This window comes from Neofelis nebulosa, chromosome 17, assembly GCF_028018385.1.
Source record: "Neofelis nebulosa isolate mNeoNeb1 chromosome 17, mNeoNeb1.pri, whole genome shotgun sequence".
NCBI lineage: Eukaryota > Metazoa > Chordata > Mammalia > Carnivora > Felidae > Neofelis > Neofelis nebulosa.
In genome coordinates, this window is record NC_080798.1 from 60,182,471 (window position 1) to 60,207,002 (window position 24,532).

The 24,532-nt window shown below is 55.0% G+C and overlaps 2 protein-coding genes across 13 annotated transcripts in view; one reads left to right on the top strand and one right to left on the bottom strand.

Moving 5' to 3' along the window:
- Positions 1–21,357, bottom strand: part of ZCCHC14 (zinc finger CCHC-type containing 14) — a 58,506-nt gene extending 37,149 nt beyond the window's left edge. For 2 of the 4 annotated variants that reach the window (XR_009256201.1, XM_058709133.1), the window contains exon 1: positions 20,740–21,355. Coding sequence is in view for 3 of the 4 variants with exons in the window: in XM_058709133.1 (XP_058565116.1) it covers positions 20,740–21,306 (567 nt within the window). In the remaining variant the exon portion in view is untranslated. Of the gene's footprint in view, positions 1–20,739 lie in introns of all 4 variants that reach the window. The other 2 variants (XM_058709135.1, XM_058709134.1) reach the window with 2 other exon arrangements.
- JPH3 (junctophilin 3) overlaps positions 14,631–24,532 on the top strand; it is a 171,879-nt gene continuing 161,977 nt past the window's right edge. For 4 of the 9 annotated variants that reach the window (XM_058709151.1, XM_058709139.1, XM_058709137.1 and 1 more), the window contains exon 1: positions 22,556–24,523. The gene's annotated coding sequence lies outside the window, so the exon portion shown is untranslated. The other 5 variants (XM_058709148.1, XM_058709142.1, XM_058709143.1 and 2 more) reach the window with 5 other exon arrangements.

Here is a 24,532-nt window from a genome sequence, read left to right on the forward strand (position 1 = left end):
CGCCAACCACCAACATAAGCAACCACGCCCGCCAACAATATAAACACAAGAAAGAAAACTGTAAAATCATAACCAGCGGAAAAGAAATCTTTGTTCGCCTCCCTGTGCTTTCAGAACGTTCTTCCTAGTTTTCCAAATGTTCACTTTTTCCAACCAGGCCTTTATCTTGAATTTGCTCTTTTGTTTACATTGAAAGCTCTCTTCGCCTGCATTTCCCAGAAATGCTGTGTTTGGGTTATTTTTGGTGAAGTTAATTTGCCCCATGTGACCTCCGCAGCTCAACTCAGATGCTCTCTGACTCACGCTCACAAGTGGAGCCCCAGTCATGAGCCTGATGGACACGAGAATAAAGACCTGATCGGTTCCAAATGTTGCCTCCTGCTGCGGCCACAGGAGCCACGAGAAGCACTCTCCAAGCACAAGCCTCGGCCCTTTCCACGAGGCCCCTCACTCGCTGAGCTCCTGGACCGGCTCCTCACGTCCCACCCAGACAGCCCCCCCCCCCCCAACCTACAGGGGACCGTGGCATCACCTGCTCCTCCCCTCCGCTCAGCCCGCTGTGGCTACCGGGGAGGGGCCTAGGGTGCCCCCGCCCCCTCGCTGCTGTCACATCTACACCTCTCGGTGAGGACCTGTCACAGCTCAGCGAAGGAGGGACTTCCCGTGTGTCCCATTCACTGCCATGTCCTCTGCGTTTCACACAGCACCCGACGCAGCCCAGACACTTGACGAGGACCCCTGAAACAGGGCTGCCTCATCCAGTCTTAACAAAAGCAGGATGAACCGAGCCAAAAAAGCACCTCTAGTTCAAAGGGCAGGTCCACATGCTAAGCTCTGTACCACACAGTCGCCCGGGTATTTTGCCAGGTCTAATCAAGGGCCGCCAGGGCTGTACGTGTGAATGAAACCGGACTCCGGGGCCTGTTAGCGGCCTGAGGCTAACGGTCTGCCCGGGGGCTCCTCTGGGCAAGATGTGGCCCCGGTAATGGGCCAAGGCCCCGGCTCTGGGTGCCCGCCTCCCACCGGCACCGCCGCCTAAACAGAGACGAGGCCCCTGTCCCCAAACTTCCACGTGCAAAATGCTTCTGGCGTCTGAAACTCAAGCTGTGACTCAGAAAGTCAGGTGGGGCCCGAGCCTCTGCCCTTCTCTCAGGCGATGCTGATGCCACCAGAGTATTTCAGGATGGTCAGAACACCCAAAGGCCTGACAACCCCCCCAGGTGGGCTGTAAAGAGGAACCCCAGCACCGCACAGACTACATCACGTGAACCCCGCGTCCCCTTCCGAGAGGGAGGGACGGAGATGCCAGAGGGCGCGCAGGGGCTGGTGGCGCGGCTCCTGCCGGTGCACATGCTCCCTGCTCTCAAGGGTTTCCTCGGCGCCGGCCTCCGACGAGACCGACCCTGCAGAACACAGGTGGCCTGAAACGTGGTGTTGAAAACTCACTTTAATATTCAGGGACCGGAACCACAACTTTCAGAAGAGAGTTTTAACTTTTAAAAAATCGATTTCAGGGGCGCCTGGGTGGCGCAGTCGGTTAAGCGTCCGACTTCAGCCAGGTCACGATCTCGCGGTCTGTGAGTTCGAGCCCCGCGTCGGGCTCTGGGCCGATGGCTCGGAGCCTGGAGCCTGTTTCCGATTCTGTGTCTCCCTCTCTCTCTGCCCCTCCCCCGTTCATGCTCTGTCTGTCTCTGTCCCAAAAATTATAAAAAAAAAAAAAAAAAAAAAAAAAAAAAAAAAAAAAGTTGGAAAAAAAAATAAAAAATCGATTTCATTAAAGATCGTTCAAAGTCATCAGAGTCATCAGACGAGACAAAGCCAGGCAGAGGGCGGGGCCCGCAGCAAGCACTCGAACGTTCGACATGGGAGGGAGGGAGGGAGCTTCTCGGAAAAACCCAGTAAAGCGGTCGTTAATATGTGGAGAAACTGAAGGCTCGGGGTCCTCGCTGTGCTGTAATGTAAACGAATCTTCGGTCACCAGGGTAAGACACTGAAGGGGCTGCAGCAGGCGACAGAGAGCCTCCTTTCTCCAGAAGGCAGTGGTCTTCGATGGTGAGACCACCCGGAGACCCTCCTGGGGAACTCCTACAAAAGACGATGGCCTTCCCTCACCATGAAGGTGGAGTTCCCAACTTGGCCCTCAGCTGCACGAAGGACACTCAAAACCGTTTCTCCGCAAGGTCCTCCACGGCAGTGACACTCGCAGTAGCAACACACAGCGATTCGGTGCTCGTACCGTGGGGCCGGAAAGTAGGTGATGATGACGCGTGTGTACAGAGCCATAAACGAGAGGCCGGTGAGCCAGGCTGTGCCGTGAAGGGGTGGTGAAGACGGGACTCCAGCTTAAAACGCAGGTGTGCGTGGAATGCCTGAGATGTGACACACGGCAAGAGGCCACGGAGAATAAAGGAACGGAAACGACTAGAATTATGAGCACCCTTTACACCGTTCTCACCGTGGGTGCAATCTGCTTGTATCCGCCCCAATCTGCTCCACCCTTCTCTTGAACAGCACAAGCAACCGGTGCCCATCACGACTCTCCCCAAGGTCAGTGGACCAGTAGGGGGCAGTCCCAGTGCGGGTCACACCGGGGGACAGCAGAGCCCGCTCGCGGAGGCCACAGCACTGGTTCCAGCAGCCCCTGCTGGCTGTGACGGCGGCCAAGATCCAACTCGCTCAGGTCCAGTCTCCCCAGGCGCCAAGTGGGGATTAACGATGCCTACCTCACTGGGGTTTTGTGAGAATCTCAGGTAGCGGCTGGACAAACAGTCAATATGCAACACAACGTCCGCTGCTACCGTCACTGAGGCGGCCGGTCCAGTTGGGAAGCGGGAAGCGGGAAGCCAGCGGCACAAGCGCCCTGGCAGAGACCAGCTCTGTCTTCCAGAGACACCTGTCCAGAGACACCTGGAAGAGACACCTCGGAGGTCCTGGCGGAAAGAAAACCTCTTCCGTGAGGCTGATTCTCCCCAAGGGCAAATCGACTCCACCGTCTGTGCCCGCGGCGCCCGGGGACGGGCTCCAGACGGCCACCAGTCCCTGTGCCCCTGCGTTGGAATCGGGGGGCTCCCTTCTGCAAACACGCGTGCCACTTTTCAAAACCGGACTTCTCCATGACAAGTGACCACTTGCTTTACAACTAGCACGTGACAGCTGACACGCTTATGTGTCGCCTGAACCACAGCTCCGTGACATGCTCTTCAGGGCCAATGCTCCCACTGTTACGATGGGAGCAAACTCAGCCCCCAGTAGCAGTGGATGTAGCCACCATGCATCACGCCGGGACAGGACCTCCAGATCTACCAATCCCTCTGGGAGTTCCCTCTCCTAAGAACACAGTCGGTGACACAGTCATAGGTCTGTGTGCGAGGAAGTCTGTCTTAGCTTTAGAAGAGCAGAAAAGGGGTGCCTTGCACAGTGGGTGGTGTGACTCTTGACCTCAGGATTCTGAGTTCAAGCCACACACGGGGTGTAGAGATCACATAAAAATAAAATCTTTACTTTTTTTTTTTTTTTTTTTTTTTTTTTTTTTTGGAGAGTGTGAGCGAGCAGGGAGGGGCACAGGGAGAGAGAATCTTAAGCAAGTTCCATGCTCAGCGAGAGGCCCAATGCGGGGGGGCTTGATCCCATGACCCTGGGATCGTGACCTCAGCAGAAACGGATGCTCAACGGACGGAGCCACCCAGGCGTCCCATAAAAATAAAGCCTCTCTGGGGGGCTCAGTTGGTTGAGCGTCCGACTCTTGATTTCGGCCCAGATCGTGATCTCGTAGTTCACTCGGTTCATGGGATGGAGCCCCGCGTCGGGCTCTGCACTGACGGCACAGAGCCTGCTTGGGCTCCTCTCTCTCACGCTCTCTCTACCCCTCTCACACTTGCATGTGCTCTCAAAATAAAGAAATAAACTTAAACAAATACACAAATAAAATCCTCAAAAACAAATAAGGAGCAAAAAATACATATATAAACAACAAATACCCAGGAAGGTTAATATCTACACGTGTAAATACAGATCTACATGGTTAAATATTATGCAGTCTTTAAAAAATAATAACTTCAGGGGCGCCTGGGTGGCGCAGTCGGTTAAGCGTCCGACTTCAGCCAGGTCACGATCTCGCGGTCCGTGAGTTCGAGCCCCGCGTCAGGCTCTGGGCTGATGGCTCGGAGCCTGGAGCCTGTTTCCGATTCTGTGTCTCCCTCTCTCTCTGCCCCTCCCCCGTTCATGCTCTGTCTCTCTCTGTCCCAAAAATAAATAAAAAATGTTGAAAAAAAAAATTTAAAAAAAAAAAAAAAAAAAATAATAACTTCAGAAAACAAAAGGCACAGGAATGCGTAACTTGTCAAGGGTGCATGCACACAGACAGGCATTAAAGAAAGAAGAAAAATGTACCATAATGCTATAGTGTTTATCATCTTTGGGCGATTTTTAAAAAACATTTTTCTGTTTCCCAGTTTTTCTGCAAAGAACAGTTACTCTCAGAACTAGAAACGAGTTAGAAGCCACGAAGTCTCAGCGTAAGTTAACCTCCTACAGGACGGGAACATGACAGGAAAACAGAAGCAGCTTCTGAAAACCAAACCCCGCAGCTCACCCCCGAAAGGCTGTCTCCTACTCTCAGAGGCGCTGAGGGGCCATGACAGGCGGGGCAGATGCTGCCAAGGGACGGGGCATGGGGGACAGACCAGGCAACACCTAAGCCAATTCCAAGGGAGGACGCGAACCCCGCGGCTGAGGCCGAACTGGAGAAGGAGCCACACCAAGCGGAGGAAGGGCCTTCCAGGCACAGGAACAGAAGCGTGGAGCTCCGAGGCAGAAAGGCCTTCACGCCTGAAGCTTCGTAACGCCAAGGGGCAGCAGGGCCGGGCCCTCGGGGACAGGCGTGAGTTAGTTCCACAGGCTCTACACATCGAGTCACTGATTTCCAGTCTATCTTCCAAGCAACTCACCTCCACACCGGAAAGAATACCATCTGCTAAATACTCCTAACTCAATGGGAAAAAATACATAAAATCAAAAAGCAAAGTGATTTGTAAGCATTTTACTAAAATAGTAATTATGCGTCTCTCAAAACCAGAAAAAGCAAGTAGATAGTTTAATAGTGAAAGCTATTTGCTGACTTAGGCCAAGTGAAAGCCAATGCTAACCAGAAACTGTTTTCCACATAAAAACGTTCCTTTTTAAAATGTCTTACCCTGCAGCTGTACTCATTAAAAATGAGAGAGAAAAAAAAGATGACTGCTCAAAATCTCAGTGAAAGGTACCAAACCAAGCCCTCGGCTAGAGGGGTCCCGGCAAAGTGACCGTAAGGCCAAGTCCCGCCAGCAGCCTGCAGAGCAGGCCAGCCTCTAACAGCCCGCCCAGCCCTCGCCCCGCACACCCGAGCAGCTCTCACAAATTCGGATCCCAGGGCTCCCACCGCAGGCCAATGAACTAGAACCTGAGGGGGCGGGTCAGGTACAACCGGCTCCTGGCGTCCGGAAGCCCCGCCAGGGAGGCTCTGCAGTGCAGACTCCGCCTGGGTCCCAAGAGCCCCAGCTGCTAAAGATGGGATCTCCAGCCACACGCTCCTGCACAGCAGGCTAAAGTAGTGCCCGATCCGCACCCTCGGCGGCAGCTGGGACCCAGACGGTGGCTCTAGCGGAGCCCGTCACACTGCAGGTGCTCAACAAACAGCACAATTTTGTGCAGGCGTGGCACCAGGGCTTCCGTCCGAACGGCCACACCCCCGGCCTCCTAGTCTGACTGCACCTGAAACGCAGTGCCAGCAGGCTTGGTGTCTTCTCCAGGGAACAGGTGGCAAACCCAAGGTGCGGGAGGGGAGGGAAAGAACTCAGCGGTCGCTGGGGAAAGGCGCGAAGCGAGCAGAAGGAGCAACAGGCGACCGACCTCAAGGGAGCACACAGACCCGCTTTTACAAGCGGCAGTTTACAGGGCACGGCCGCACGGGAACACCCAATCTTCATAAACTCCAAGGCAACACCGCAGGGGAATCTAAAGCAATGCGTTCGGGAAGACAGCACCCCCCCACTTCTGGAAAAACTTAAGTCGTGTGACTGTGTGGGATCGAAAACGGGGAGCAGTGGTCGTCGTCCCCCCCCTTGTGTGCACTCGGCTGCCTCCGGAAGGGCGACAGGTGAGGCACCCACCGCAGGCTGTGCCTTCAGACTTCTGACATCAGGTGCATCCTACACACGCTACGGTTACTGTGCATGTATGTTTGGGCCAGGACGACGCTTAAATATTGGGGTTTTCTCTGAGAAACCGTCTCAGTGTCTGACAGTAACAAGTAACCTGTGCTACAAGGACCATTTTGGTTCCCAATATAACATTCACCTGCTGAGATGAACCGTTCAGAGCGGTCAGCACGTTAAAACGGTTGCTTGATGACCCCCGGGAGATACCGGCCACGGCAGGAGTTAGGTTACAGAGCATGCAGGCGTCCAGGACGGGAAAGGACAAGCACTGAAACAAGCTGGAAATGAGAAGAAGCATCTGGATGAGAAGAAGAGCGTATCAAAGGTCCACAAGGTGTCGGTAAAACACGCCCTTGGGTTTTACTTCTATAGAAGCCACAAATTCCATTTAATGAGTCTTGACTGGATGCCTGTTAACAGCAAGACAGAGGTCCTCAGAGAGTCAGAGACCAGACCCCTATGGTTAGCCATGCAGGGAAAGGTCAGGCCAGAAGGGGCTCAACTGGATTGAACAGAAAAGACAAAGAGGCCAAGAAATTCCAGACTGACCTCCTACAACAGATACAACAGATCCTCCATCAACAGGTAAATGGTATCTGTCCCTAGGAGCCGCTTGACGACGGTGGGGGGGGGGGGGGGGGGGTGCAGAGCTCCAGATGCCCAGGGCGCCTGGCTCTGTTCCTCAGCACCCACTCGGGGCCAGGATGCCTCATGATCACCCCAGTTAACGTTCTCAAACGACCCTCTTATCTCATCATCTCATCGGTTTCTCCTCCGCACAGAACCTCATTCTTTGTAAGGACAAATGTCACCATTACTGTAAAACCCTCCTTCCCAGCCACACCTCCTTAGAGAGAATCAATCCTCCCTGCACTACGTGGCCCATATTTACCACAACATTTGGTTCTACGTTCAGTAATGACGGAGTATTTGGACCAACCTTCTTGCCGAGAACCGTAACTCCGAACAAAGTATAAAAACCAATAAACTGAACACGACCAAAAGAAACTAAAGAAAGGTCTACACTTAGAAAATGGGATTGGTACCAGGTGTGCTTCATGACCCCTGGGCTCAGTCCTCATCGGAAAAAGCAGCAGCCACAGCTCAGACAGCACTCCTCAGTCCTACCGCCTTGACGAGCCTGAGATCTGGTAAAATATGACAGCGCTGAGTGAGGGAGAAGACTGTGACAGAAGAGTGTCCGAGAAGGGGACACGTCTAGTCCTGCATATAAATTCTGCCCACACCTCTGCGTGAGCCCTGAATTAGGCACGCAGGCCCCAAGGAGCCAAGCTAAGACCAGACAACCAGAGGTTGGGGCTGCTGGCCAACAAAGGAAGAGAGTTCTGGGGTTTGGGTCGGGCCAAATGTAGTGCCTGCTAAAACAAACACAACAACAACACGATACTCTGCAGGAGGATCAAGCAAAACCCAGAGCTTGTACAGGGTCTCACTTGCAAAACCCAAGGGGCAATCTGTAAGCACGAGACACGTAAAGAAACAAGAACAAGATCCAATACAAAGAGAAAAAGGAGGCCATGCCCAAGAGGAATCACACGCTGGAATCAGAGCCAAGAAGCATTAAGTGGCAGTTGTTACAAGGCTCAGAACGTAAAAGAAAACGTATGTGGCATAAGAACCAAAGAATATCTCAGGAGAGAAATGGAAACTCTTAAAACATGAAAATTCAGGCAGCAACTAAGGTGTCCCACAGGAGGTGAATGCATCAACTGTGGGCACCACACAACGGAATATTACTCAGCAATAAAAAGAGCTGTCAAGTCACAAAAAGGCATGAAGGAAAATGAAATGTTATCTGAAAAGTCTACATACGGTGTGACTCCAGCCAGATGACATTCTGAAAAAGGCAAAGCTATGGACGCAGGGAAAGATGAGGGGCTGGAGGCAGGGAGGTGCACAGGCAGAGCCCGGAGGGCTGTCAAGGACAGTGAGACCGCTCTGTGTGATGTCATGGTGGACACCCGTCCTTATGCGCTTGTCCAAGCCATAACCTGTACAACACCAAGAAGGAGCCTTGATGTAAACCGCTGACTTCGGATGATTACAATATTCAAGTTTTCTGCGAACCTAAAACTGCTCTAAAAAAATTAAGACTTAAAATCATAAAAAAGAATCCAAGTAGAAATTCTAAAATTAAAAAAAATGCTATTTCTGAACTTAAAAATCCATTAGATGAGCTTGGGGCACTTTGTGGCTCTGATCCTTGATTTCAGCTCAGGTCACAATCTCACAGTTCGTGGGTTCAAGCCCCACATTGGGCTCTGTGCTGGCAGCATGGAGCCTGCTTGGGATTCCCTCTTTCCCTCTCTCTCTCAAATAAATAAACTTTAAAAAATCTATTGGATGAGCTTTACAGCAGTTTAGAATTAACAGAAGACTTGCAGAATTTCAAGACGGATCAACTGAAAGTGTCCAGCCCGAAACACAGAGAGAGAAAAAGACTGGAAAAGAAAAGTTTCTAACACCTGTGGAATAGGAGACTTAATGTACCTATAGTTGGAGTCCCAAAAGGGATACTGAGATACCGAGACACAAAAAACTATGGAGAAATTATGACTGACGATTTCCCAAATTTAGTAAAAGGCATGAATTTACAGCTCCAAGAAGTTCAGAGAGCACCGAACAAGACAAACTGAAGACAGTAACGCTGGGCTGCCCCCCATACTGCACAGGCCTCCCCTTCCTTAAATGCTGGAGCGAGACGGTCAGCAGGGACTCCTACATCTGGTGACGGGTCCCTGCAGTAACACAGGCAGAAGCAAGACACTCTTGCAGGCACGAAAACTAAGGAAATTTCGAACGTGCAGACCCGGACTCCAGAAAACGCTGAAGGAATTTTCCAGACTGAAGGGACACGATAACAAGCAGGCTTTTTTTTTTTTTTTTTTTAATGTTAATTTACTTTTGAGCGAGAGAGGGAGAGAGAGAGAGAGAGAGAGAGACAGAGAGAGAGAGAGAGAGAAAGAGAGCAAGCGAGCACGAGCGAGCAGGGGAGGGGCAGAGAGAGAGAGGGAGACAGAATCCGAAGCAGGCTCCAGACTCTAAGCTGTCAGCACAGAGTCCAACGCGGGGCTCAAAGTCGGGATGGTGAGATCATGACCTGAGCCGCAGTCGGACGCTTCACCGACAGACACGCAGGCGCCCCCAAGCCGGCTCTGTAGTGAGTAATGAAAAGCACTGGAAAGAGCAAATATGTGGGCAAACATAAAATGACACTTTCTTCTTAATTTTTAAAAACACATCGTATTAAAGCAAAAAGTGGTCTCACGTTGCGGGGTTTACAGCTAGCGCAGAGGTAATACACAGGACAACCACAGCACGAAGGGCGGAGAAGGTAACTGGCTGCCATACGAGAGCGCGACCCCGACATCTGGGCAAGCGGGCGGCACCCACTCCAGTGCAGCACCCTGCCCAGGGTGTTCCCTGGACCCACCACCGCAGATAATGCCACAAGGCTCACCGGGGGCTCAAACGGAACTCTGACGAAGGTTTAGCACAGGCGACACCAACCAGGACCGGGGGAAACAGATTTAAAGGTGGGAGGCGGGGAGGAGGAGGGGGAGGCTGGGGGGTGCCGAAGGGGACAAGTGACCACAAGAGGCGGTGACGGGAACTTCTATACCTCGACAGGTATGTGCTACAGAGCTTCCCACATTTACCGAAACGCTGACAGGGTGCCCTCCGCGCCTTTCTCCAGATGAAGTTCTCCCGTGAGCAGGTGGACGCAGGGCCCTGCGTGCACAGCGGTGAACTGGTGGCGCCACCAAGGCCCCGGAGAGCCACGGCCGACACCCGCAGGGGCCGGGACAGCCCCCCCTTCCCCCCGCCAACACCACACAATCTTCCGCTTTTCCCCCTGACTTTTAATAATAAAGTAAAGCCGTTTTAAAATATAATTTTGGCTTCACGTAATAAAAATAGCCCCTTATGTCCTCTTTGGCAAATTACTTACACTTAACCTGTTTGCGTCTGTTTTGTCACCGCTGAAACGGGGACAGTGGCGGAGCAGTCACGAGGGCTAAGTGAATAGGTTTGGGGCGCTTGGAGCAGTGCCTGCACACGGCAAGTGGCATTCCCTCCCACCACCTGCTCCGTCCGCCATCTCCGTATTGAGAATTCAGCAAGAAGGTCATTTGACTGGTAAACCAGCCTCCTCGCCACCAACACGAACGTGTACCAGGTCACGGGCCTCACGCCTTCGTGAGCTCGAACAACCGCCCCCACGGATGCCCTCCGGCGAGCAAAGGTGCCCTGCAGGGACGAGCCCGCCGGGGGCGGGGGGGTGGGGGGGGGGGTGGCTGCAGGGCCAAGAGACCCCAGACCACAGCCCGGATCTCACGCCGCACGGCAGGGCACGCGACTCCAGCCCCGGTGCCTACGACGGGGCTCGTGACTCTGTTAGCGCGGCACAGCCAGGCTGTCAGCAGTGCCCCCAAGATTCCACCTCCTGTTGAAATGCCCAAAAGACATGCGAGAAGGGATCCCCTTCCCCGTAAATTAACTCGCGTCCTTTTACAAAGTTATTTTTTTCTCGTCTAGACTAAGTTTCCAGAAGTTCCTACATATACATGCTTTAATTAGATTCACTGTGAATCAGTATGAAACCTGAGGATACATTTCTTTCCAGTAATTCTACTGAAGCTTTTATATAAAAGTCCCAAATAATTAAGACGACGACTCTATAACGCTCCCTCCTAATGAATCTGATGTCAATGTTTAAAGTATAGAAAATACAAACGCAACTTTAATTGGCAAGACGAATGGTTATTAGTTTGTCGCCATTCTACACCAAACGAAAACAGCAGGGCTCTCCGCGATTTACACTTTTGTAAACAGCAGCCTTGCAAAGCTCCCACCACCACTCTGACACGAGACTCACAGGAGGCAGGTCTACACAGCACCAACAAGCACTCAGCAGACTGGCCCATACACCTGGCTCTGTCCTGGGGTAGTATCACCCAAACTAGCATGTGCAGAGAGGTGCTCCCATTGGAGGCATTCGCGTGCCAGCTTTTGAAGAATAAAGTAGAACGCCGACGTTAAAATCCACTAGAAACCTACAGCTACGTGACGTATGAGAGAAACAACCAATGAACAAAAGCAACCAAGGATGAGTACGATTTGGTAACAGGTGTCACTGACAGGACCACAGAAAAGCACTAAGGAAAAAACGTTTTCAGTAGGGTGGCTTTTTTTTTTTTTTTTAATGTTTATTTTTGAGAGAGAGAAATCAAGAAGCACAAGTGGGAGAGGAGCAGAGAGGGGGAGAGAGGGCGGGGGAGGGGAATTCAAAGCAAGCTCCATCCAGGCTCTGAGCTGTCAGCACAGAGCCTGAAGCAGGGCTCAAACCCAAGAACCACGAGATCATGACCTGAGCTGAAGTCAGACGCTTGACTGACTGTGCCAGGCACCCCATCTTTTTTTGTTTAATGTTTATTTTTGAAAGGGGAGAGCACAGAGAGAGGGAGACAGAGAATCCAAAGCAGCCTTTGCGCTGTCGGTGCAGAACCTGATGTGTGGCTCGAACCCACGAACCACAAGATCATGACCTGAGCTGAAGTCAGACGCTTAACCGACTGAGCCACCCAGCGGCCCCTAGGGTGAGCTTTCATCAACATCCAACACCTCCCTCCCACTCAGATTTCACAGATGCTCAGGACACAGCCCCTGTGGGGTGGCAGGGACCACAAGGTTCTGGACTGAAAGAGACGGTCTCTGCCCTCCAGTAAGTCAAAGTCTGGTGATGGAAATTTAAAGAAACAGAAACACACTTTAATATAGTAAAAGATATAGGACAGAAGGAAGCCATAGAAGGCTTCTAAGTGTAAGCCAAGAACTGGGGACTGGGGAGTCCCAGGTACCAGGTGTCCTGTCTGAGAGGTCAGTACCTACGAAGGTTCAGGGGAAAGAGGGATTGCAGTAAACATAAGGAACCTCGAGTGTAGACAGAGGTGAGTACAGACAGGCAGTAGGCAGATCACAAACGCTGACGCACGCCATGCTAAGACCTGCACGCCAGAGAATAACAATCCTTCCGGCATCTCACCATGGCGCCTGTTGTTAGAGGCTAAGAGTGGGGTCAGGGGGACAGGTTGTCACAGTAGACGAGACCCAGTCAGTGGGATGGGTTGTCACAGCAGAGTAGACCCTGGTCATGAAGATGGGTTGTCACAACAGACTAGACCCAGGTCACGGAGATGGGTTGCCATAGATTAGACCCCGGCCAAGGTGAGAAGTTAGACATGTCACTGTGATTTCTAGGAAAAGTTACGGTACCAAAGTTTCAGGATAATTTAATTTAAAAACAAAATAAAACCGCTATGAGTTATTTCTTGCAGACTTTAAACAGTGACACCAGCTTAATTCTAAAGGGAGATCATCACTCACTTGCATGCCAGCATGCCATCTTGGCTCAGGGGAGGGAGAGGAGCTACACGAGGCTAGGGGTTGTGCTTGATCCCTGAAGACTATTTTAATCTATGCCTGGGCTCCCTGGCAAATGGCCCCAAATCTAAGTGCGCCTGCACAGAAGTGTGCCATCGATGGGACCATCGTGTCAAGTGCGGCGGGAAGAAAGAGAGGGAGAGGGACAGACAGGCAGGGCAAACACTGACTTGGACGGCAGTGTCAACAGAGCAGAAACCCACGAGGATGCTGAGGACTTGGTCACTGACCGGAGGGAGACCAGAGAAGGCCAACGACAGGAGAGGCATGGACTTCTGGCTGGGGGTATCGGGGCCAGGGTGAGGCAGTCAAGGACCGTTAGAGGGAGCTTACCTTTGGGCATACGGAGCTACCTGGGACCTCCAGCTGGAGCTCAGATCTGGCTGGGCATGCAGATTTTGAATTCATCAGTGAGAATACCATCATCAAAAGGGCAGGAAAGCCGAGAGACTGAAAACACTGAGAGAAGCAGGAAGAAGGGAGTGCACTGAGAGAATGAATGGAGGCGGAGATTCTCAGCAGGATGCTCAGCCAGCCCAGGAGCCTTTAAGCCAGCATCCAAGGGAAGCACCTCCACAACCATATTTGCCTAAAAAAAAAAAAAAAAAAAAAAAAAAAGGAAGCACCCTCCCCTGCAAGATAAGAAAGATAAGGACTGAAAAGCATGCAGCGAATCCTTCAAATAAGAGGCCGTCCAGATAAAGACATCAATGAAACTGAATACACACGGTTTAGAAGTCACCCCACATATACATGGGGAGGGCAGCATGATGGCATCATTCAACAAAGGGCACTGGGGCAACTGGGTTTTCATCTGGAAAGTAAAAAACCAGCACCGTACCTTACCCCAAATAAATTCCAGATGGCTCTGTTAAAGGTAAGAGGAGAAACCGCGCGAGTTCCACCAGGAGGCACCACAGGGAAGGCACACGGCATCACAGGCGCATGGCCGTAACCCATCGCGGGCGTGATGAGGGGTACAATGCAGAAAGTATAAAGCATTTCTAACGATGACCCAAAGCCCAGTCGCCACACAAGATTGATAACAAGAGCGCTAAAAAGAAACTGCACGGCAAAGTCAACAGGCAAGAAAAAAACCCCAGGAAAACAAATACTTGCCACTTCTACTAAAGACAAAAGGACAACTTCCTTGAAACTTAAAGAGCTCCTAACAATAAAGATCAACAACTCGGCAGAAAAGGGCAAAGGATATGGAAAGCTTGCCAAAAATAAAATGCTCGTTTTTTTAAAAGTTTATTTATTTTAAGAGAGACAAAGAGGGAGCGGAGGAGGCGTGGGGGCAGGGGTGGGGGAGAGACAGGCTCTGAGCTGTCCCTGCAGAGCCTGAAGCCTGCTTCAGAGTCTGTCTCCCTCTCTCTCTGCCCCTCCCCTGCTCACGCTCTGCCCAGCTCTGTCTCTCTCAAAAACAAACATTAAAAAAAAGATGTTTTTTAATGTTCCACCTCACCCACGAGGGGGCTCACCCATGAGAACCCACCCCACCCTCAGAGATGCTGCCCCCCAGCCACGACCCCCGCCCCCTCTGCCGCCGGGAGGTGTGCAAACAGACGCTCACACATGCCACCCCGGGTTCCAGAAGACGGACTGGGGCAGTCGCCTGCACTCACACAGAGGCACACACCCCGTGGCCTACCAGCAGTCCCGTTTCCAGGTTTCTAGCCCCCGGGTACACACGCATCCAAACACGAAAGGCCGCACACGTGTCATGTGTAGTATGTAAACGACTGGATTGTTTATAATAGTGACCTGGGAACCAAATGCCCTCCCTGGGGACCCACGAAACCAGAACGGAGACGCTCCGTGGCCTGATGTGGACTGCATGTCCAGAACAGCTGCCAGGGGGAAGAAAGCAAGGCACAGACCTGTGTGCGGAGCAAGGCACCAGTTACCTACTTGTAAATACACGGCAAGTTCCTCTGGAAGTTTCTACAAGGAACGAAGAGAGAGACAGAACTGGATACTAGGAAAAAGGTAAGAAATCTCGTTTGTTTTTACGTGTGAAATAACAAGTATCGATACGCAGGTAAAGGAGAGAAGGCGGCCCACACCTCGAAATGTCCTGTGTGTCCTTCTCCCATGTGTGGGGGAGGAGGGAGATGTTTCACTTTTGTCTTTTCAGTTCGCACCTCCGGTTTTGTGTTCTATTTAAATTTTTTTAACAGTTTATGGAGTTCCCTTTAATAAAAATAGATTTCGCCAAAAAGGATGGAGGCAAAAGCCAGGTTCCAGGAGGCCGAGGTGGCAGCGGAAGGTGAGCTGGCTCCAGTCTGCATCGTCTGGGGGGCCGGGCAAGGTGCAGCACCTGTGGGAAGATCCTGTCTGTAGATGTGCGCACAGAAGGTTTCAGAAAAATGTGCATGTGTTTACAAGTGTGTTAAAACGTCAGAAGGATACACAGCAAGTCGTTAAAAATGGACACTCCCGGCAAGGAGGAACGAGCTTGGCTGGGGGAGGACTTGCTAACGAAGGGACAGACAGTGGACAACATGGAAGGAAGGGGTTTTGCTGTTTCCAAGACAGGTAAGAGGCCCATGACAGCACTGATGTGCCGAGTGGAGAAACAGAGGAGGTCAAAGACCGAGGCGGGGGACTTGGGGGGAAGTGGGAAGGGCAGGAAAGGACAAAGTTCAGACACCTGAGCTAACACCCTCCCGGAGGAAACAGAAAGATGTGACCACAGCAGAGACTGAGGGACGAGCCCGTGAGAGGGCCTGTGACGGAGAGAGGCGCTCTGCCTCAGGACCCGAAGGAAAAGTAAGGAACGGTAAGGGCGCACACGAGACATTTTGGGGGCTCGTGATTTTTCTCTGCACCCGAGACACCCACCTGAAACCCCAAACACGCTTACAGGCGAGATGCTTAGTCCGAAGGGTCTCTGACACCCGAGTGCCCCCCCCCACCTCGTTTAGAGCCAGGGCCACAGGCCTGCGCTTCTCCTGGGGGCCGCACTGGCAGGCCCACCCCGTACGGCCTGATCACAGATCAGAGCGGCTGCCAGAGCATCAATCATAGGAAAGACATTCGGTCCGCCTTTGTCTTCACTCTAGACCACCTCAGGCCTTGTAACTCAGAACAAAACAAACTGCTTGAGAATTAGCCTATTTTATACCATCCATTCAAGAGAGTGGCTGAATCAACTCCAGCCGTAATAAAAAAAAGAACTAACCTATTTTATGAAGCTCTTGATTACGCTTTTTCACTGTGACAGGAAGTAGCTCTGCGACACGACGGGTCTCTCCACACACAAGACCTCGTGGGGACTGCGGGGGAGTCGCCCTTGCTGTCTGCACTGCCTGCAGCAGGCTGGCGTCGGGAATCAGAAACCCTCGACGATCTGTAAACTCGTCAGGCGGCTCGTAAACTAATGAGAGAACTGGTGTCCTGAAAGGTGGTTTCTTAAAAAAAGAGAAACGTCCCAAGGATCTTTCTTCTGAAATGTAATCCATCCAAGGCAGAAAAACAATACTCAAATAAACTATTCTCCCGAGACATCAGAGAAATTTTGAGTCACAGTCTCTGGGAGGTCGGCAGCCACCAATTTAACAAACAAACAAAAACGTACCTTCTACTAGCTTGCCTTTAAAAATGTAAGACTCCTACAACCTGCTTGGTAGGAAAAAAATAGATTAATCCAAAACGTCCTCAGTCCAAAAGGAGGGGGAATGAAATACGCAGGACTGAAGAGAAAATCAGAAATGGGTAAAATGAGGCCCAAGTAACTAGCGAACTTCCCAAACCGCAGAAATAAGGCAAATGCCGACGAGTGCCTGTAACCGTGCTGTAGCGCATGTAAGTACCTCCACATTACTCATTACAAACGCAAACCAAACTCCACACCAACTACAGCGGCAGCACGAAGGTTTGTGGAGCTGGACGCAGGGAGCATGAACTTGTGCGCGTGACAGGTGACAGTCAACAGCCCCGACATGGGGCGGGGAGCAGTCGGAGGACAGTAACCAAAGGCCCCGCGGTTCGGGTCACCCTACCGCACAACGGCGGGACCACGGCAGCTCCAAGCAGATGTGATCGGATGCGCGTTTTCAAGGAGTTAACTACACCACCGCCACAAAGTAAAGCTGCCTCCCAGGATGTCTCGATGACCGTCGCGTGCGCCTCACTGGAAAAAGAAGGCAGTCCTCGGGCCTCTGAGAGCTGGCCAAACACGAAGTAACAGACGAAGCGGTGCAGGCGGCCAGACTGAGCTCAGATGCGGGGCTCAGGCCCCCATCAGCGCCCGGAGCCAAGTGCAGAACCGGAGCCACCGCTGTGCCTTCCGGTCACGGCTCCTCCTTAACATCGGGGATAAGAGCAGCTGCTCTGGACAGACTCACTCCCTTCCCGTGGAATGCCAGATCCTCTACAGCGGGCAGAGCGTCAGGTTAGAGGGACCGGAGGCGGCCACTCACACCTCACAAGGTAACCGGGGCACCAACTACCAATGCTCCAGCTCTGAACTACAACGATTTTCAGCAGCTTAGGGAAGCGATGAAACACAGCCAGCTGGTGCCTGCCTGAGGCGAGACGTTACGAGCAGTATTCGCGTGCAGCCCGTGTCCACCGTGCCTCCCCTAGCGCTCTTGGGTGCAAACCCCAGGACACACACCCGAAGGAAGACCACCACCGCACTCCCCCACCGAGCACGCCGACAAAGCTCGGCACCCGCTGGAAATCTCAACGTCACGCAAGTCGTCCGGCTGTGATCTTCGCCAGGAGGATTCCGAAAACACCAGGGCGGGGAGGCAGCTTTCCCCCGCCCGGTCCGGCTAGAGGGGAGGCTTCCGCCGGCTCTGGACCACCACACCGGCCCGACGGCACCGGACCCGGGGCTCGGGGCAGCGTGTTCTCAGCCACCTTCAGCAGCAGCTCCCAAGAGGGGCGCCACGCAAGGTGCCTAGCACCCACCGGGCGGGCTCGGATGGAGACAGCGAGGTCCCTCGGGACAGCCACACGTGGACAGTGCTTCAGAGACGACTCGTGAAGCGTCAGGTGTAAGGGATTAAAACAAGAGCCTATTGGCCCCGAGGAAACAAAATCTAAGAATGAGCACGTGCAACCATCCAAGTGCCCATCAACCGATGAGCAGATAAACAAAACGGGTCTATCCACAAACGGATAGTATTCAACCCTGAAAAAGCAGTGAGGCACGGACACATGCTTCAACAGGAATAAACTCTGAGAAGTGGTGCTAAGTGAAGGAGGCCCGCCACAGAAGGCCACACATTGGAGGACTGTGTTCGTATGACACGGCCGGGACAAGCACAGGCCGCCCAAGCAGAGGAACAGGAGCGGGGGGGCAGGGGGGGGCAGGGGGGGGCGGGCAGGGACTGCCGACAAAGGTGCGGGGCTCCTTCGGGAGGTGATGAAACCGTTCTGGAAGCAGAGAGCGGCAATGGGTGCACGACTGCGTAAGTGTATTAAAAACCATTCTTAAGCGTACACTTCGAGGCAGTGACGTTGTATGATTTTTAAATTAAATCTCAAAAAGCTGTTACTTGAAAAAATAAGCATAAACCATAACACATTATCATTTTATGTAAAGGAAAGACTGCAAAGGGTAAAATTAAACTTTTCCCACAACCATGGCTTCACACTTAAACAGGAAGAGAGTGTGAGTCCCGCCGACCCCCAGCACCAGCTCAGGAGGAACCGCAGACCAGCACCCCCATGGCACCCGTCGGCCACTGGTGCCCAGCTACCGCAGTCTGCCGCCGGCTTTGCCCTTCCTTCCCGAATGTGAACATGTCGATTTTACCTCACTCACACCCTTAAGTGCCTTCTGCTTGTCCTCCGAGCAGTGAGGACTGTTAAACAACACGGCGACTGTATCAGAAGACATACTTATAAGAACTACTTTACAGAAGGTAAAGAAAAAACCAAACCTACGTCTTTCTTTCGAAAGAGTTCAGAGCAAAATACAACCGCTGACAAACGAAAGGCAGGTGGAGCCTTACCAGGGCTGCTTTCCCGGGACGACAGAAAATGTTAGATTCAGACACCCCAAGAAGGCAAAACGCTCAAATGTTCCATTTCACCACAGAGGCCGACTCCAAGCAGCAAGGGGTGCATCGGGCCTTAACTTTAACAGAAAGTTAGATGAACGTGCTTGAAATTAGTTTAGCAGTGACACAGGGGAGGTGGGGAAAACGAGGCACCGTGGTTGTTCTGAAATGTGAAAGCAACAGCCCTAAGGTTACTCACCATAACCTCATTGTTGATCAATTTCCCATGGATCAAAGCTCCAAGCAACTACTTAAAAATAATTTAGAAAACATGAACTCAAACTCAAACTCAAACTTGGGGCGCCTGGGTGGCTCAGGGGGTTAAGGGTCTGACTCTTGATTTTGGCTCAGGCCACAATCTCATGGTTCGTGAGTTCAAGCCGTGCACTGAGCCCTGCGCTGACAGTGCAGAGCCTGCTTGGATTCTCTCTCTCTCAAAATAAATAAACGTTCAAAACAAAACAAAACACAAGACAGAAGTATTTCACTCCGTAACAGCGTGCCTGGCTTAAGTCTGCACTCCCTGCACATGCTGTGGGCACGTCAAGTGTGACCTCACGTAGCCGCCCCCCCCCCCCCCCCCCCGACAAGCCCGGGAGGCAGGTAAGCTACCTCTACTCCAGCAGGGAAACACCAGGAGGAGGGAGGGTTCTGGCCAAGGTCACACAGCGGGCCAGCTGGCCGTGTGTGGGCAGGGGTGGGGGCGGACTAGCCCTTCATGTCATCAGAGGAGTTTCTCACCAGACAGAAAGGCTCTCTGCGAGAGCGTGTTTTCATTCCAGGGCTAGCGCCTGCCCCGCCAAAACCATCATCGCCATCTTCCGCTTCTGACAAGTGATGAGTCTGCACACACAAAAGAATCCCCTTCAAGAGCTGAACGCGGCTGGACAAACGGCCCCAGACGCTGGGGCACCGCACCCAAAGAGAGGGCAACAGCACGTGGAACTGACCACAAGGGACTGAAATCCCACAAACGGGTGACATGCCCCTGGCACCCCAAGAGCCTACCGAGCCCCCTACGGACGACCACAGCGCTTTCCCTTTGTTGTAGCTGAAACACCGTTTTCCTGCCCGGTGCACATCATGCGATTCAGAGTCACTCGAACACACATTTAGGAAAAAAACCACAGCCACAGATCAACGCCACCAAAAACAGATAAGACTTAGATTAAAGGCAACGGAGGCACCACAACCACATCTTAGAGAAAAACACGGAAGAAAAATAAGCCACAATCCGGGGTTGGAGAGACAGCTGAACACCACCACCAGCAGAGCAGAGAGCACAGGAGTGTTAGGTGAAAACAGCTCAGACCCCGTGCAGAGGGCACCGGGCAGCACTCGAGCCGACAGCAACCTCTCCAGGGAGAGTCCCAGGGTGATAGCCACACACGCCACCCTGGGTCACAGAGAAACCCTTCCTCTCTCTGCACCGCTTTGGCACTGGGTCCCAGGGGGCTGGGAAAAAGGAGCTGGAGCCCCGAACGCTTGGTGTTTACATGGTTTTGAAACATGTAGAGGAAAGTTCACGTTTCTGAGGGAATGACCACGATGCCCTTCCTGCTTAGCTCGGAGACGGAGACGTTAACCTCACATTCCTTAGGAGACCAACACCCTGGGACTCGGGCAGATCTGCCCGGACAAAGGCAGGCGGACCTCCAGGAAACAGCCGGCTCGCAGGCGTCCGAGGCCCCGCGGGACGGCCACCACCCCACCGGGGAAAGGACACCTAGGCCGCAGGCACTCCCCGCAGCGCGCCCATCTCCCCCTCGACCGCGGCTTCCTTTCCTGCTAATAAACACCAGATTTTGGAGAAACCAAGGCGACACAAGGTATAACTCCTGTCGCCCAAGGGAACGATGAAGGGGACAAAAGCGCTCTCGCGTGTCCAGCCGCAGACGCGAGAGAAAGGCACAAAGGGGCCGCGAACTCCGACCGCACACGCCGGCCCGCCACCCAGGGGGCCCCCCCGGCGACCTCTGCGCGCCAGGCGGGTGCGACCGCCCACGAGGGGCCCTGGGGGAGGGGGGTACTGGGGGTGGGGAGAGGCTGAGGGCGCGCACCTTGTGGCAGGCCGGGCAGGTGGGCAGCGCGCTCTTGCCGCCGTGGCCCCCGCCGCCGCCGCCGCCACCGCCGCTCAGGCTGCTCTGGATCTGCGTGAGCTCCTGGCGCAGCACCTGCTTCTGGTGGAAGCTGAAGGCCGGGTGGTTGGAGGCCATGGTGAAGAGCAGCAGGAACTCATCGCCCGTGCGGCCCTCGTTGAGCTGCAGCCCGTAGTTGTGGATGATGGAGTCGATGTGCGTGAGCGTGCGGTACAGCACGCCCGCCGCCTCGCGCTGCTCCGAGCCCAGCAGCGCCAGCGACACCAGGAGCTTGCTGCGCACCACCTCGTCCGTCAGGTTGGTGAGGCTGCCCAGGTCGGCCGGGTTGTTGGCCTTGATCTCCGAGTCGCGCAGCGAGTGGTAGTCCTTGCGGGCCAGGTCCTCGAGGCACGAGCCGAGGAAGCGCAGCTCGAGCGGGATGCACAGGTCCAGCAGGCCGCACAGGAACTCCACGCGCTGCGGCGACGGCAGCTCCGAGAACCAGCGGTACACGCCGTCCCTCTGCAGCGGGCAGCGCTTCTCCACCATGCTGCCGCCCGCGCCGCGCCGCGCCCCGAGGCCGGGGGCCGCCGGCCGGGGCCGGGGGCGCGGGCGGGCGCGGGCGGGGGGCGCGGGGGCCCGGGGCGCGCCGGGGCCGGGGGCGCGCGGACCGGGGCCGGGCGAGGGCGGGCGGGCGCCGCGGGCCGCGCCGGGGCCGGGGGCGCGCGGCGCGGGCGGGACCCCCGCCAGGGGCCGGCGGGAGGGCGCGCGCGAGGCGCCGGGGGGGCCCGGGGCGGCCGGGGCGGCCGGGGGCGGCGAGCGGCCGCGGGCCCCCCGCTCACGGGCGGGCTCCTGGCCCGCGCCCGTCCCCAGCGGCGGCCGGTGCGCGGCGGCGGCGGCGGCCGCTCCTCGTCGTCGTCGTCGTCGTCGTCGCCCGGGAGGCGGCCGCCCCCATCTCCCCCCGCGCCGCAGGGTCTGTCACTGCGGGCCGCCCCCCGCCGGAGCCGCCCGGGCCATGCCTCCTCCTTTTTCTCCTCCTCCGCCTCCTCCTTCTCCGCCGCCGCCGCCGCCGCCGCCGCCGCCGCGCCTGGGCCGGCCGGCCGTTGCCGGGTCGGAGGCCGCGGGCGGCGGGCGGGAGGGCGGGCGCGTCGGGAGCGGCGGGCGGGCGCGGGGCGCGCAGGGACTCGCGGGCGCAGCGGCAGCGGCGGCGGAGGGATCTGCGCCGGCACTCGCTCGGCCTCGCGCTTCGGCCTCCCCGGTCCGCGGACGGATCCGGGCCGAGCGCGGCCGCGTTCGCTGCTGACGGGCGCCGGGACGAGGCGCAAGTGGGCGGGGTGGCCGCCTCTCGCGACAGCCGCGCCGGCCAGGCCCGCCCCTCGCGCTGATTGGCTCGGGCTGCCCCTTCTCGGCCCGTGATTGTTCCGGGTCCCCAATCCGATTAGCCCCCGCCCCGTCCACGCCTCCCCGGGGCTGTCGATCACGCTGGAGCCGCCCCGTCCCGCCCCGCGGCGACCGGAGGGGCGGCGCGGCGGAAAACCCGGGGCGGATTCCCGGTCGCTTTTGTTCCCGCAGATCAGCGCGCAGTATTGTTTGAGGTGAAAGCCGGGCGTCCGACCTTCCCGCTTGACTCCCGGGCGTCGCCGTAGGGAGGAAGAGAGTATCTCCGAAAAGCTGCTGGAGCGGGGGCTCCGGAGACCCGAGCCGTGGCGCGGTTTTCCCTCAGCGAGGCTGTGTGACCTTGGCCGAGTCGCTTGGCCTCTCTGAGCCCTGGGCGCCTCCTTGGAAACCGAGGGTAACCCTCACCGCCCCGGGGAGCGGGAGGGGGCTCGCGAGAAGGTCGCGAGCTCGCAGACGGCCTGCGCCCGCCCGTGCGAGCCGGCCGGCCCGCCTTGGGGTGAGAAGGGAGCAGCTCTCTCCGCAGACCTCGCCAGATGCGGCCATTGTTAAGTCAGCCGGCTGTCAGCGCGCGAGGACCCCGGGGCACGAGCAACGCCCCCTCCCCGCCTGGCCTGTGCGCGGCCCCCACCGCAGGTGGAGGGGAGGCCGGGGCACCCGACCCCCGTGAGTCCTACAAGCGGCAGGCCCGGCCCCGCAGCAGTGGTCCATTCTCCCTGCCCTTCCCCCTGGGTGCCGTCTTTTGACTTCTGGCGACCTACGACTCATCCGTGTGTGCCAGGCTCTGAGGCCCTGCCCTGCCCGCCCTGTGGAGCCTACACCCTGGTTCTGGGCAGCACACAAGAGCAAGGCACTGAATAAATGCACGCATTTCTGCAGGACGTGGTCCAAGGTGCTGGAAACTTCCTAGCAAGACATTCGCCAGCCTTGGGCTGCTCAAGGCTGAACAGACTTTGCAGAGCCACTCTAGGGAGAGAAGGAAAATGTGCTTCCCACTCCCTGACCCCTCTCCACGCCTTGGGCAAAATTTCCCAGAGCCACCACGGTGTTCTTGGTCAGTGAAGGGAGGAGCAGGCATCCAGGTGGCAGTCCCAGGCAGTTGAAAATCCACATAGGCAGGAGGGGTGAGGCTGGTCCCCGCTGGGTCTCCCTGCCTCACTTCCCCGGTACAGTCTACTGTCTACAAGTAACCACATCAATCCTCGTTCACTCTGACCTCACCTTTTCAAGTCCTTCCAGGGAAGTAGCCACATTCCAAAAGCTACGATAGGAGAAAGGAAAATAATATGGAAATCAGGGCAAGTCAACACGTTTGCCTCCTATTGGTTAATTAGGTTCCTTGGAGCAGAAAGATCTTGGGACCTTATGGCGCTGAGGTTCCTCCAGGGCAGCCCCACCAGGATGTGAAACCTCCAAGCTGTGGTGTCAAGCTGACTTTCGTTCCAGTCCCAGCTCTGGCCAGCTCTGTGACCTTGGCCCTTCACCCAACCATTCCAAGCCTCAGTTTCCTCATCTATAAAAGGAAACCAGGAATCCTGCTCCCGGCAGCTAGCAGAGATGCTAACCGGCCCTGGACAGCTGGGGAAATTGAACCACAAGTAACGATCGAGGTCCCCCAGCTCCTGACCGCCTTCTTGTCCCTTTTTTGCTCTGCCGTTTGCTATTTAACGTGTGTACTGGACAGCTTATGGATTAGGGTGTCCTTGTCATAGACAGAAAAGAACGAGCAGAGACTCCCGGTGGAGAAGGCCGTGTGAAGACAGAAGCAGAGATTTGGAGCCAGGGGTCGCCTGGAGTCACCAGGAGCTAGAAGAGGCAGGAAAGATCTTCCCCTGCAGTCTCTGGAGGGAGTGTAGCCGTGGGACACCTTGACTTTGGACCTCTGGTTGTGGGAGAACACTTCCGTCGTGTTAAGCCCCAAGCTGTTTGCTGTGGCCACTCCAGGACAGTCTTACAAGTCTCATTTCCCCTCATCCGTACTCCAGCTCAGTTTAATCCAGCTCAGTGGATAATAAACCACTACTCTGTGGGAGCACACCCCACAAAGGGTTTGGGGGCCTCCAAGAAGAATGACACCCAGCTCCTCGACTTTAAGGAACAGACGCCTGGACTCCTGTTCTGGAAGCCGATGGCCGCCCATCTGTGGGAGCTTTCTATCAGCACACGGTTCCCTTCCCCAGGAAACAGCCAGGAGCCTCCTGGAGGCTAAAGTGGACGGTGCCCTGCCAGTCCCTCTGAATGCTAGAAATGCTGTCTCTTGGGGCTGGCCATGCGGCTGTGGTTTTCTCAGCCAGCTGCTGCCCAGGGCTCCTTCCCTAAAACAGCCTCCAGCCCCAAGCTGTTTGGAGCTGGTCCCTTTCCCTGACTTCAGGTGGGACTT